This window comes from Equus przewalskii, chromosome 1 (genome assembly GCF_037783145.1).
Source record: "Equus przewalskii isolate Varuska chromosome 1, EquPr2, whole genome shotgun sequence".
NCBI lineage: Eukaryota > Metazoa > Chordata > Mammalia > Perissodactyla > Equidae > Equus > Equus przewalskii.
Window position 1 is genome coordinate 44,456,319 of NC_091831.1, and position 16,027 is coordinate 44,472,345.

At 36.1% G+C, this 16,027-nt stretch overlaps 1 protein-coding gene across 3 annotated transcripts in view; it reads right to left on the bottom strand.

The window, feature by feature from the left end:
• Positions 1–16,027, bottom strand: part of PCDH15 (protocadherin related 15) — a 954,225-nt gene that overhangs the window by 233,399 nt on the left and 704,799 nt on the right. For all 3 annotated transcript variants that reach the window (XM_070611305.1, XM_070611290.1, XM_070611296.1), the window contains one exon: positions 8,058–8,137. In XM_070611305.1, the coding sequence (XP_070467406.1) occupies positions 8,058–8,137 (80 nt within the window). The remainder of the gene's footprint in view (positions 1–8,057; positions 8,138–16,027) is intronic.

A 16,027-nucleotide genomic window follows, 5' to 3' on the forward strand; every position in this document is an offset into this window, starting at 1 on the left:
GCTTTGGTAGCCCAGGGTTTCGCCAGTTTGGATTCTCGGCGAGGACATAGAACTGCTCATCAGGCCACGCGCTGAGGTAGCGTCCCACATGGCACAACTAGAAGGACCCACAACTAGAATATACAACTATGTCTCGGGAGGTTCTAGGGAGAAGAAGAAAAAAGAAAGACTGGCAACAGATGTTAGCTCAGGTGCCAATCTTAAAAACAAAAAACAAAAAAAAATCCCCAAATGGTAGTAAAGCTTTGTGGCATTTTCACTTGTCCTTGCCCCACCGCTCCTTGGTTTGGAGTGGCCTTGCAAATGGCAGTCAACATTCCCAGTGTGACACCCTGGTCCCTATTTCGGGAAAGAGCAGAATTACCTTTAGTCACAAAAATTGTGTTTGTCTATTTCAGCTGGTCTGGAGGAATTATACATGCTGCTTGACTTTGTTTTGCCTAACTCAGAGCTCACTCAAGGCAGAAAAGCAGTGGGTATTCCTGGAAGACATTGTAAGGCAGGGAACAAGTGGCAGCCACCGGAGGCAAAAAGATTACAAGTGAGGCATACAATAGGGCACCAAAGGCCTGAAGAGAAAAGCTAAGTAGAGAGTTTGTTGGGAAATTGGAGCATTCAAAAGTGCCCATTTATACTGGGGAATACAGACTAATGGAATAGAATTGAGAGTCCAGAAATAAACACATACATCTGTGGCCAATTGATTTTCAATAAGAATGCCTGGAACATCCAATAGGGAAAGAATAGTCTCTTCAACAAATGGTGAAGGGGCAATTGGAGATCTACATGCAAAAGAATGAATTGGACTATCTCACAGCCTACATGAAAATTAACTCAAAATGGATTGACAATCTAAATATAAGAACTGAAACCATAAAACTCTTAGACAAAAACAGGGGGGTAAATCTTCATAACCTTAGATTTAATCATGGATTTTTAGATATGACACCAAAAGCATGAGCAGCAAATTGAAAATAAATATATTAGACTTCAACAAAGTTAAAAACTTTTGTGCATCAAAGAACATTATCAATAAAGTGAAAAAACAAACCTACAGAATGAGAGAAAACAGTCGCAAACCATACATCTGGTAAGAGTCTGGTTTCCAAAATATATAAGGGATCCACAATAAAAAGACAGACAACTCAATTAAAAAATAGGCAAAGGACTTGAATACAGTCATGGTCACTTGATGGGGATACATTCTGAGAAATACATCATTAGGCAATTTCATCATTGTGTAAATGTCATAGAGCAGACTGAAGGGGAAAAAAATTTGCCATCTCAAAACGTGTCACCTTAACATGAGGATTATTTTAGGCTGATTATTTATAAGAAACAAAAGGACTCAGAAGTTTTTCTTCTTACCTCCCCTGGACTGTCTAAAAGAATTTAGATTAAAAACCCTGTCTCAGGGCCGGCCCTGTGGCAGAGTGGTTAAGTTCGCACGCTCCCACGTGGCGGCCCAGGGTTTCGCCGGTTCAGATCCTGGGCACGGACATGGCGCTGCTCATCAAGCCATGCTGAGGCGGCATCCCACATGCCACAACTGGAAGAACCCACAACTAAAAATATACAACTATGTACCAGGGGGCTTTGGGGAGAAAAAGAAAAAACAAAATCTTAAAAAAAAAAAGAAAAGAAAATGAAAAGTGAACTCTAAAAAATAAACAAACAAATGAATTAATTAAAAAAAATGAAAACCCTGTCTCAGGAAGTGGGATAGCACCTTAGCATCACATGAACTAGGTGTAGACAGGGAAGAACCTAGAAAAGCCTGTTTGTTGGGCTTCCCTCTGTATTGTTCTATTTCTGTGTGGCCAAACACTTACGTTCCAAACTTCTGCTTCTTTTCACCTACTTGTGAATTGCCTTCCTTCTGTTTGAAGTCCCTGACTCTCCCCGTCCCCAGCATCTTCTTTTGTCTGTAGCTGACGATGGTTTTTAGGGTGAGGGCTTCAGCCATTTTGGAAAGTTACTTGTTTTCCTGGGTTTCTCCCATGTAGACATGTTATTCGACTGTTTTTTCTCTCCTGCTAATCTGTCTCACGTCAATTTAATACTTAGATCACCCAGAAGAACCTAGAAGTGTAGAGAAAAATTTCTTCCTCCCCTACAGTACTTCACAAACCCAGATGGTATAGCCTACTACACACCTCGGCTATATGGTAGTAACCAATGGGACCACCATCGTACATGCAGTCCATCGTTGACTGAAATGTTGTTACACGGCACATGATTGCAGATATTTCTCCAAAGAAGATATACGAATGGCCAAGAAGCACAGGAAAAGATGCTTAACATCATCAGCGATCAGGGAAATACAAATCAAAACTACAATGCAGTACCACTTCACACCCACTAGGACGGCTATAGCTAGACAAAACAAAACAAAACAAATGGGAAAATAACAAATGTTGGTGAAGAAGCAGAGGAATTGGACCCCTTGCTGGTGGGAATGTAAAACGGTTCAAGCACTATGGAAAACAGTTCGGCAGTTCCTCAAAAAGTAAACATAGAATTACAACATGACATAGCAATTCCAGTTCTGGGTATATATTCAAAAGAATTGAAAATGGGTACTTAAATACATGTACATCTGTGTTCATAGTAGCAACATTCACAATAGGCATACACAGAAAAACAGCCCAAATGTCCACCAATTTCTGAGAGGATAAACAAATTGTTGTATATATACGCAAAGGGAAATTTGCAGCTATAAAAATAAACTAGTTACTGACACCTGCTACAACATGGGTGAACTTCCAAACATTAGGCTAAGTGAAAAAAGCCAGGCACAAAATGTCACATATTGTATGACTCCCTTTGTATGAACTATCCAGAATAAATAAATCCATAGAGACAGAACACAGATTGTTCGTTTCCAGGGGCTGAGGGGAAGGGCAGGTGAGCAAGTGCTTAGTGGGTTTGGGTTTCCTTTTAAAGTGATGAAGATATTTTAGAACTAGAGTTGGTAGTTGTACAAGATTATGAGTCTACTAAACACCACTGTTTACTTTAAAAACGGTTATTTGATATTATGCGAATTTCATGTGAATTACGTTAATTATATTGCGCAGAATTCCCTCACCAAACCTGAAGGCTGTATTTGGAAATGTACTATGCTTGACAAAATCAAGCTCTTTTAGACAATGCGTTGGTTTGCATAACCAAAAAATGGTGTTCAAAGGTTGTTTAAACCATGTGAACAGAAAATAGTAGAGGGGAGCTACTTCCAAACCAACCTGCTAGCATTTAAACCTGCTTCTATTAGTACCCATTTCCCCAAATTGCATTGTTTATTAGGAAATGTTGCAGAAGCATCATTATAGACAGAGAGATTCTCTCACAGGATCCATGCTTTGTATTCTATGCTTCTTTTAAACTTTTTCAATGTGTTCTAGTTGTGATTTAACATCATTTATACTTAAAAGTGTCTGAGACACTTGAGATTTATCATGTTGCTTTTGGGTATCATGTTTCAGACCTTATAATGAATTTTAGAGGGGTTAGGGTATACTTTAGAACATGCGATTGCTTCAAGTTTGACATGGTGTTCCATGCTAAATGGTAATTAGTGATTAATAAACACAGACCAGGAGAATGAATTTGGCAAGGGTAGCAGTTCAGGGAAAAGATGGTGGCACACTGAACTAAGGTGGTAGAAAGAAGGTGTAAGGATAGTTTGATTTGAGTGTGTATTTTGAAAGTAGAGCTGACAGAAAAGAAAATGCATATCATTTTTCTTATACGTTATTTAATCTTCGAAGTTATAAAGTTCAAACTGATGTGAAAAACAATGAAGCTTTAAATTCAAGCTTTAAATTGAAAATAAATTTAGTCACATAGAAAGAAATGAAAATACCAGTGAAGATAAAAAATTTTCAAATAAAATTTTAACAAGGGGCAGAAATAACTCTGGAGGTTCTCTTGTTTAGCACTTAGCCTTTGCGTCATATCACATACCCTCTGCTACAAGGATGCCAACCCATAAGAATTCCCCAACCTCCTGCAGTAAATAACTTAAATATTTGGCCATGAAACTTATAGAAGTTTCTTTACATCTTATTTAAATGTTTACTTATATGTGAATACTTGCTGAATAAATGTTTGTTGAATAAATATTTGCTGAATCATATGCGACTAACCACACAGATTCTGAGAAAAATTATTAAAATAATGCATTATACTACAGAACCATACAGATCTGGCTATTTAATACATGGTATTGAATGATTTTCATAGTGGCTGGATTTTTAAGGAACAAGGCCTTTTTTTTAAAGAGTTTCTTGGCCATATGCCCAATCCAATTTATTAAAATGTATATAACAATTCAATACTTTATAAATTTATATTAGCATTGAATTGATTATTCATTACTATCAATATTTTTTTAAAGAATTACACAAAATTTTTGGCATATTTTTATTTTAAAAAAGGTAAAGTAATGATATTGAAATGATTATTGGTAAGATTTGCATCATAGTATAAAGTAATATAATACTTAGAACAATAAACTTTGTTTTAAGAAGGAAAACATAACCAAAAGTTCTATTTGTATGAATTGAACAGCCTGAGAAAGGAAAACTTTATTTCTTTTCTATTATTTTCTGAAAGAGTACCTAAATTATTCGAATCCTGAAAACTTACAGAAAAGTGGTGGTGCTAATTTGCACAAGTATCCCAGAAGTTTCAAAGAAGGAAGGGATTGATGTTTCAGTTTTTCCCCATCTCAACTGTGTTGAAATAATATTGCTAATTGTCTAGGCTAGCCTATAAACGTCAATGAGAACAACACCAATGAGGTGGCTGAAATAAAGCGACCATAGGATAGAAGGGAATGGGCCCAGTGTGCTGGACCCTGATTCAAGAATGATCATCAAGAGAGACCATGCAAGAATCACAGGCACCCGCTCTACTCTAGCTGTCGTTGAAGCAGTTTGCATTTAAGGAGATGGCCTTCCGAATTGACTTAAGACCTGAAATATTAAGAATCGCGGTTAATTTAGACAAAGAGGATGCTGCATTGACATTTTTCACACCTTAAGAAACTCTGTGACCTAGCCAGTTGTCTCTTTGGTTTCAAAAGCAGAGATGAGAGAAGTAATAAATACTTGCTAGGTAGAAGCAGAAGTGGAGAATTTCTTTGGTAAAACCGCTGGCTTATTATATCTCACAACCAGCAGTTGTAAAATCTTGCAGCATCAAGAGAAAACCTAATAAACACAGGAATGGAAATCCTTCACAGAGAGTAAGACCTGGGCTTCCTGCTTACCTGGGCAGGTGAAAGCTTCACTGTTGTCTTTTATTTAACAACTTTATTAACATATAATTCATATATCATCAAATTCATCCATTTAAAGTGCAATTAAATGAATTTTAGTATATTTGGAGCATTGTTCAATCATCACCACAGCCAATTTTAGAACGTTTTCATCACTGTATCCATTAGCAATCACTCCCCATTCTCCTCCACTCTCAGCCTCAGGCAACCATTAGTCTACTTTGTGTCTCTGTAGATTTACCTATTCTGGGCATTTCATATGAACGGAATCAGACCATATGTGGTCTTTTGTGAAGGACTTCTTTCACTTAGCAATAATGTTTTCAAGGTTGATCCATGTGGTAGCATATTTCAGTATTTCTCTTCTACTGATATATAATATTCCATTGTATGGATATACATTTTGTTAATCCGTTTATCTGTAGCTGGACATTTGGGTTGTTTCCACGTTTTGCTATTGTAAACAACTTGTTAGGAACACTCTTGCACAGCTATTTATGTAGATGTATATTTTCACTTATTTTGAGTACATACAAGTGGAATTACTGGGTTATACGGTAATTCTATGTTTAACATTTAGAAGAAATGACAAATTGTTTTCCAGAGTGCATATTTTGCATTCCCACCAGAAATATATGAGGATTCTCATAGCTCCTCCTCCTCACCCATACCTGTTATTTCCTTTCTTTTTCATTATAGCCTTTCTAAGTGGGTGTGAAGTGGTATCATTTTTATGATTTTAATTTGTATTTCCCTAATAACTAGTGATCATGAGCATATCTCCTTGTGCTTATTGGCCATTCATATATCTTATGCAGAGAAATATCTACTGGAATTCTTGTCCATTTTTATTTGGATTATTTTTCTGGTTCTTTTGAGTTGTAATAGCTCTTTATATTCTTGATATATGTTCCTTATCATATACATCATTTAAAAATATTTTCTTTCAGTCTGTTGGCTGCCTTTCACTTCCTTGATGGTGTCCTGTGAAGCACATTTTTTTCAAATTTTGATGAAATCCAACTTATCAAACTTCTCATTAATCATTTGTGCTTTTTGTGTCATATCTAAGAAAGTATTGCCTAACCCAAAACAAGAAGATTTACTTTTGTATTCCATCTAAGAATTATATAGTTTTATCTCATATTTAGGTCTATGATGCTCTTTGAGTTAATTTTCATGAATGTTATGAGGTAAAGATCCAACTTCATTCTTTTGTATGGTGTCTCAGCTTCATTTGTTGAAAAGATTATTCTTTCCCAATTGGATTGTCTTAGGCCTTTTGTTGGAAAGCAATTGACCTTATATGTTAGGGGTCATTTCTGGACTCTTAAGTTGATCTTGGTAATCTATACATTTATTCTCATACCAGGACCACACAGTCCCTTTAGACTCTTAAAGTGTCCCTTTAAGAAAGTTTTCTATCTTTAAGGATAATTGTAAATTGTAGCTAATTTATGATTTCTACATACCTATGAGGAAAAATTCAAAACAGTTAAAACTTTCGTTTTTTTTTTTAAGATTCACACCTCAGCTAATACCTGTTGCCAATCTTCTTTTTTTTCCTCCTTCTTCTTCTTCTCCCCCAAACCCCTCAGTACATAGTTGTATATTCTAGTTGGAGATCCTTCTAGTTGTGCTATGTGGGATGCCAACTCAGCATGGGCTGATGAGCAGTGCCATGTCTCTGCCCAGGTTCCGAACCAGTAAACCCTGGGCCACTGAAGCGGAGCGTGCGAACTTAACTACTCGGCCACAGGGCCGCCCTGGAACTTTTCATTTTTTAAATGGACGTTTATTCATCTGTGAAATCTAAAAGTCTGGGAAATCCTGTTTGCAGCCATACTAACTCATGGTTTCAACATCTTATTCAATGTAAAATCGCAGGAGTTCCTTACTAGACCAAGTAGCCACACACAGTTCCCTTGATTTGGCATTATGGACCAGCTGTTCCCGAGACTGAAGCAATGCCTAACTCACTTGTCAAATTTTTCATTTTATAATCATGGGCTGAGTTTAGATTTCTTTTCTCTCAGGGAGTAAAACCACTCATGACCACACAGAAAACATCAGAAAGGCAGCAATCACAGCTCTTTAGCAACCAGCCACATGTGACAGTAGAACAGCTACTTTGCTATTGCCCAGGGGGAGCAAATGACCCCTCTGCTCACCTCAATGCAGTCTTTAATGCCTGCTCCAGGTTTTCTCGATAGTTGTGATTAACATTATCTCTGATATGTTCAGAGAAGTAAGTAGAATGACACTGATATTGTGCTCAAGGAGGCTCAGCACGGACATGTAATATTTTTATGTTAGCCTTTTTAGAATATACCCACATTACTCCAAAACTGAAGGATGGCCTTTGGTGGTACTTTAAATGTGTTGAAATTACACTTTGTCTTACAAAATTCCCCTCAAATGAACAATTGAGTGCCAAGTTACTCTTTATAGAAATGGCCTTGTTACTATGAGTAGCTGACAACTTTAAAGAGATCTAATTAATCCCAGGTTATGCCTGCAAATGGGATGTTTCCACCTCAGTGGATTTTACCTGGTAAAAATGTTTAAAATAAATAAATAGTCTCCAGGGGAAGATTTCTGGATTCAGAATTATCCCTCCCAGCTCTCATTAACGTTCAGAGAAAAGAAAAGTAAAATAAAACTACAAACAGCTGAAAGCTTCTGATTAGAAGTCTCTTCTCTTGCTACCAGTACAGTGTTTAACATTTAAAAAAGGAAAAAAAAATCAATTTAGAAATCATTTTTAACTTACTTTTCTGAAAGATTAAAAACTCGCTGAGGATCTCCATTCTCAATGGCATATGTTATGGGGTCTCCCTCTCGATCAGTTGCCTTCAGAGAGAAAATATAATTCAATTATCAAGTAATTGATATGGCTCCTATTCAGAATAGTGTAATATAGAAGCTTGACACTAATAGCACAGAATATCCATGATGTTCTTAAAAAATAAAGCTTAAAAAATAGGCTGATGGCAAGATGTAAAATTAAGAATTTTATATCTGATCTCAGCATTTCTGTCATTTTAGCTCATCTGGATGTAGTAACAGTGAATAAGACTAATATCTTCTGAATGTGCACATAGACTTACCTTGTAGGGAAATATAGCAATGGTTTCCCTAAAGCTTATGTATTTGATTTTACGAGTCTATCTCTACAATTTAAACAAATGTGTTAAACTTTACATAAATGTATAGAGTGTCAAGAAAGTATTTAATGCTCTTATTTTTTCTTTTTCTACTCATAATATATCAAATCATTAAAGCTATTCGATTAAGAATCCTCAATTTGGAGCCAGAAAGCCTTAATTCTAAATGGGGCTCCACTTACAAATTGTGTGATTATTTTTCAGTTTCTTCACTTGTAAAATGAGAACTAAAATTTTACAAAAGTTAATCAATGTTTGGAGGTTTCATTGAAATAATCTATGGCCAGGCACACAGACTAACATCTGTCACATTGTAAGTTTCCAACATTAACCTTTTCTTCTCCCTCCTTCATTCAAGTCAGAGAAGACAAAAACTATAGCTTTTGACTTTTGAGTTCTGAGTTTCTCATACCCACAATAAACACATACACTCTATTTTGTGGAAGTGGAGTATGGAGTTTGACCTTCTAACACATCCAATAATTTCCTTTTCCAATGAGCTATTAAGTTGCCTTATGGGAGACATAAGCAAAGAAAGAAATCTGGATGATACATAAAAGGAATGTGAAAAGAATCCGGCTAAGCATGTCAGTAGGGAGAGGTGCAATATCTGAGAAAGGGCTAGAGGAATTTCATATTTAGGTCACTGGTCTGCCAGAGATTCCAACCTCTCTGACTAACAGGCATTGGTCTGGAGTTGGCAGGACCTAAGAAAGGGATGGATGTGTGAGATGGATGTGGACAATAACTACTCCAGCCGTAGAGTCCAAGTGTGAAATCCCATGTCCAGACCCGTAAGGAGGGGCACAGTTTCTACTGGTAGACCAGATGGCTTTGGCATATGGTATAACATAGAACAGCCCTCTCAGCGACCACAATGGATGGATAGCAACAAGCCTCTCTTGGACTACACAAACCCCAGAGTCCAGGGACAACTGAATAATAACACATAATATTTACTAAGTGCCAGGTTCTGTGGGAGAAGCTTTGCAGGATTATTTAATCTGTGCCTCATAAAAGTATTTCCTCCATGAAACACTTCTTTCACATGGCTTCCACAATATCATATTCTCCTGTTTTTAATTCTACCTTATCGGCTACTTCTCATTTTCCTTTGCTGATTTCTCCTCATCTATAAGACATATTTCCATTGGAGTGCTCCAAAGGTTTATTCTTGGACTTCACTCACTTAGTCACTTCATTGAATTGTATAGCTTTAAAACTATCTGTATGCTGAAGACTCTCATACTAATATTTCTAAGCCAGCAGTTTCCTCTGAATTTCGGACATATCAAATTGTTTACTTGAATCTCCAATTAGATGAATCATAAGCATCCCCAATTTAAAATGTTGAAGCTCCCAAATCTTGATCTTTCCCCGACACTTACCCTCCTCAAGAAAACAGCAAACTGCTGCTTTCGGGGTTCATTATCTCGTTCAATAGTGACCACTACATCCCCTACTTGCTCAGACCTCCTATCTTGACCTGAACTGCTCATTCTTACTTCTCAATGCAAACCATCAGCAAATCCCATCGAATCCATCTTTAAAATATTTGCAGCATCTGCTGCATCTCTACTCCTTTCCTAATACCGTCTTCTCCATGGGTTCATAGCCATTTTACAATGGCCCTGCTTTCTCCCTTGCACCCTCACTATAGTCAGGTTTTTTTTGTTTTGGTTTTGCTGAGGAAAACTCGTCCTGAGCTAATATCTGTTGCCAATTTTCCTCTTTCTTTTTCTTTTTTTTTTAACGTGAGCTGCAGCCACAGCATGGCCACTAACAGACAAATGGTGCCGTTCTGTGCCCGGGAACCAAACCTGGGCTGATGAAGCAGAACACACCAAACTTTAACCACTAGGCCATCAGGGCTGGCCCTAGTAATTTTCAATTAAGCAGACAAAGTGTTTTTTTCAGGTCAAGATTTTACTTCTTTTAGGTAATGCTATTGCATTGTTACATACACACACTCACATACACACACAAACTAAAATAAAATGGAAATAAATAAAATAGTAAAATAGAATGAAATAATAAACCACCCTGGGTAATATCTTCCATTGAAATATTCCATTAATATCTAAATCTAAAATTTTAAATTTTATCAAATTAATTATCATGGAAGTCTAAGAGTAGAGAATAAGAAACAAAAGAATTTTTTAAAAAACACAATGGGATTGATAATAGATGCTTGATATTTTCCCATTGTTTTCTGTTCTTTGCCAGGTAAGTGTTATCAAAAAGGATAAAATGGAACTATAAATAATGATACTCAGTTAACTTTTTTGAAGAAACAGAATTATGCTCTATCTGGAGACTGTATTTTATCACTAAAAAGCTCACTCTAAACTTTTTCTGTTTTTCTCTTTCAATCAATCATTTTTACCTGTCATATTGTTACAGATATTATCAATTTCCTTTTGCCTGTTCATCGGTATGTGGTGGTGGTGGTTGTTTCTTGAAAGACAATTTATTGTCTTATGTTTTCATAACAGCCAGAAGAAACAGATTCTGAGGCAAGATAGCTTTGTGTAAATAATTTTAAGTCTGGATTAATGTTGAACCTTTCTTCTAATGCATCAGATCTACTCGAATATTTAATATTATTACTGTAGGATGAGAGCACTGTGAGTATTGTATCATTTTATTTATATGTCATTATTTTTTATATTACTAAACATAAAATTCCAAGAGGAATTCCTAGAAGATTCTCAATTTTTCCAGCCAAATGAATTACTTTCAATCCCTGAGCTACCTTGAAATATTTCCCTAGTTTTCTTTGACCATTTAAATACCTCAGGACTTCAGGGGTTGTGAGAGCCAATAATTTGCCAACTCCTTTCTTATATGAGGTTGTACCCATAATGGACCCAGGATTTAGAAGGAAATCCTTATTTGATTGTTTTCTTCCTTTTATCCTCTTAGTCAATCCTTTGCCATTGTCTCAGGATCTGTGACAAATGGTGTGGTAATTAGGGAGGATTCATAATTTCTCAGTCAACTAAGCAAGGGGGAGTGGTGCTATGCTATCTAGATCAGAGTTCTGAAATCTACCCATGACATGTGTTAGCACTTGTACAAACACCAGATATCTCTATTTGCCAATATCTAAAGGGAGAAATAATGCATAAAAGGAATAACTGAAAAAATCAACAGAAGCAGTGATTCTTGGAAGTATTAAGATTTGATCACATGCGCATATGTGCCCTAAAACATATTTCTAAAAACATCTTAAAATTTTTTTTTCCTACATAAGAGTCTAGCAAATCTTCTTTAAATGATGGGTAGAAATTTATATATGATAGCAAATAGTGAATACTTAAGTTAATATTTATTTACTATATGTCAGAAACTATACTTGCATGCCTTGTCGCATTTAAGCCTCATAGTAATCTCATAGGTAGGTGGGAAATGCAAAAGACTTCCATTTTATTACTTACTGTCACCATTCCAATTAGACTTCTCTATAATTTACTTAATCGGAAGATATATCTTTTTTATCTAGAGGTAATAGTAACCGTTTCATCTTAAAAAAGGAAAGTGTAGTGTTATTTAGTATTTTCCATAATATAACAGATAGGAATTACACATCCTTAGTACAAAAACATTTCCCATGCCTTTACTTTGGATCAAGTCCAATCCGAGCCCATCGGTCCGAGAGAAGAATGGAGCAGGCATCTTCCTTGGGCTTAACGAAGGTTACTGGCTGGGCTCTGGAGCCAGCCACCTGGCTCTAGCTCTGGCTGTGCCATCTCTTAGGCAGATATCTAACTACAAAATGAAGTTAATAATAATAACACCTACAGTACTCATTAATTTAACAGGTATGTACTGAACATCTACACTGTGTTAAGCGCTGGGACTTCAACAATGAATAACAAAGACAAAAATTCTTCCTTTGTGCAGCTTACATTGCAGTAGGGGGAGACAGAGAAAAAAATTAATTAAAATACTGAGTTTTAAGATCCATATATACAATAATTCAGAAAGGACATATAGGGAGGGCAGGAGGAGGGTTTGTACTTATCTAGGTTATCAGAAAAGCTATCAGGAAGTGAAAATTTGGCAAACAACTTCTAAAAGGTAGAAAGCAACTAGTCTTTCTAGTCTGCTCAACCAGATTACTTGCCACATCTAAATACGAGTCACTCATTTTTCAGAAGCACCAATATGGACACAAACATATTTATCTAAATAAGCAATGTGTTTAGATACTGGAATATAGGAATTTTGAAAAAGAAAAGTCTTCTCTAAACTAATATTCTGTTCATGTTACAGATGAACACAGCTATCAGATACCATCTGGGACAGTGTACTTTATGTACGCAGAATGACTCTACACATTTCGCAGGACATTAAGACGAAGTATCTTCCCTTAGGGATTCTAAAACAGATAAAAATCAACGGATTTAGATGATCTTTTCATTTGTCACTTAGGCAAACAAGTCTGATTTATGTTATTAAACTACTTGAGAGCAAGAGCTGAAGCTTTCAATTCAGCACAGCAACGTTTCCAAAAATGTTGGTGTACACTCCTGGTGTTAAATTGTTGGCCCTTTAACAAAACGTTAATGATGATGAATACATTTCAATATGAATGGATGCATACTTTTTTATGTCAAGTAGTGTGGTTTTTTTCATTTATGATTCTGATATAAAATTTCCTTTTCGAGATAAGTTCATTTAAGTAAAAATGTTTATTCAATTTTCTAAAAAATATAAAGTAAATAATATGATAAATAATATGTAAATATAACATCTGAAACTTGGAAATGCAGCTAATCTAGATTGACACTGTAATACATGAGCCTACCTGAAGACCTTTAATCCTGCCCATTTATTATACTATATTTCGCTACTTCATTCACTCTCGCTCTTTCTTACGTGATTATTGAACATTTTCTCCTCAGGTCTCAACTCATCCTACCCCATCATTATTCTCAGCTGGTGATCCTGATTACTGTTTCACTGAGAAAATCAGAGCAGTTTTCCACAAGCTCCCCAGATGTCATATTTATGCCTTGCTGTAACCACACACTCTTTCTTCCTAGTACTGATAATGTACTGTCTGAACTTCTAGTTAGGGCAAAATTTTGGGGAAGAGTTTTGCATTCTACTTTTTCTCATTGTTTTTGTCTTGTTCTCTGTTAAAACCACTTCAGTTCAGTCATGTTTCCAACCTTTTTAACATCACTGGTAAATTTCATATTAGTCAAATCACTGATCAGTTCACAATCCTTGTTTTGGTTTGTTTCTTTCTTTGTTTGGTTTGATTGTTTTTAATTTAATCTGTCAGTAGCACTAGACACAGTTGATGTCTCTCTTCTCCTTGATACACTTTCCTCCCTAGGCTTTCAGGACATATGTTTTTCTGGGTCTCCATTCCTCCTCTTTGGATGTCTTCTACATTCTCTCCCTTAAGAATTTCATCCAATCTCAACTCTTAGGTTCACTTACAGATCATCACAATAAGCGAATACATAATGCTTAAATGCTCAAGACTTCAAATGCATATTTCTAGCCCATGGTTCTTCCCCAAGCTTATACCAAACTGCCCACTCATCAATAGCTCTAATTAGATGTCAAAAGACATTTCAAATTTACTATGTCTAAAATTGAATTACTCCTCCTGTGACATTCTTTTTTATTCTGGTTAATGAAAATTCAGTCCTTCCAGTTGTTCAGGCTATATCTTAGTAGCCATTCTTAACTTCTATCTTCTCTCCCATATCTAATCATCAACAAATCCTATAGCTTCTACCTATAAAATGCAACGAGATTGAAGCCACTTCTCAGCATTTCCAGGAATATCACTCCAGGCCTAGTCTGGACTACTGAAATACCACCTGAACTAATTTCCATAATTTCTCACATGCCTCCACCATAGACCATTCTCAATAGAGAATCTATAATGATTCTTTTAAATTGTCAGTTTATTCATGGCACTGTTGTACTCAAATTCTTTCATTAGTACCTAATTTCACTCAGAGTAGTTATCGCTGTACCTCCCCCATTACTGGATGACTGTATTTCTATGATTTTCCTCCTCTCTTACCTTCCTTGAGTCCCGCTAGTATCTGCTCATGCTTGAACACACCAGGTGGGCCTGAACATCAGAGCCTTGCACTTGCACCTGAAACATTCTTCCGAGATACCCACATGGCTCACCCTTTCACTTCTCCAACTCTTTGCTAATGTCGCCTCAGTGAAAGCATCACTGATCAAATTGCAATCTCCTCTTCATTTTCCCTCCTGTATTTTTTCCACTTGGCATTTATCACTTTCTAAGTCTACATAACTCACTTACATATTTTGTTAATTTTCTTCTCCTCCTAGTAGAATGTAAGCTCCATGAAGGCAGATCTGTTGTCTATTTTGTTACTGATATGCCTTAGCTCTTAGACTTTGGACCTGCTGTTGCACTTTCTGTGACTGAGAGGATAAATTTAGTGCCATGAAGGAAGTACAGTGATCTAGTTTTGTGCTTCAATCAACTATATTTACAGTAAAAAAAAAAAAACCCAAACAAACTTGTTTTGAACTTCATCTTACATGCTCTCCGTGTGTGTCTCAATTTTTTCCAAACTTGGGACAGAAAAGAGAGAGGGGTGTCTGTTTGTGTGTGTATATGTGTGTGTGTGCATGGGTGTGTATGTTAGTTTTATTCTACATCTTAGGAATAAATATCCTATGTCAAAACACATTCTGAAGGGGTATTAGCAAGCATTTGATTAGGGCCAACTAATTTCTCAGTTATCTTTATCTATAACTAACAGAGGATTTGCTTATTGCATTAATAAATGTTTCTCATGAGCAAACTTGGTGAAATGAGCTGTTCAAGATAATGTGGATTATATGAACAAGTGTAAGAAACCAGGGATTCCTTTGTCATTTGGAATGGTGCCTGAAAGTTGATTCCACAAGAGTATCGGTTGAACTTAATGATTCAGAGGTTCTTATTGCCTGACGCTAACTAGAACACTGAGTTCTGACTCTGAAACTTTTCATTCAAAATCACCCAGCACATGCTGGCTACATTAAAAGGACTGTAGTGACAATCAAGTTTGGCTGTCCTTTCTAATCATTTATTTATCAAAATCAAAATGAACTACTTTTATTTGGGGGCAGATGGTGGGGAATAACTCTGTTGCAAAGCTGTGTTAACTTTTATTGCTGGATAATTCTGCTTCTATCTTTGAAACGTATGTTATTTTAATCTGGAGCTTTTTTAAAAACATCTTTTTTTCTTTTGTGTGAATGGAGATCACAGAAATGAAGACTTTTTTTCCTCTATTTCCTTTTCAAAACTGCTACAAGATTTTGAAATTTACGTAAAATAAAAAGTATTGAAAACCGGAATAAGAGACATGTAATTGAACTCTTCGGTTTTCTTAAGTAATTATTGCAATGCAAACATTCTTTGTTTTTTTTTTTATAATCTAAAATAAATTGTTTTCTTAGCTCCAAATCAACTAATTCCTCGTAGCTCAGTGCAGAATCACCATAGGCACTTCTCAACATCAATTGGATCTCCTGTTGTTTTCTCTAGAAGACTGACACTTATTAGCTGTTTATG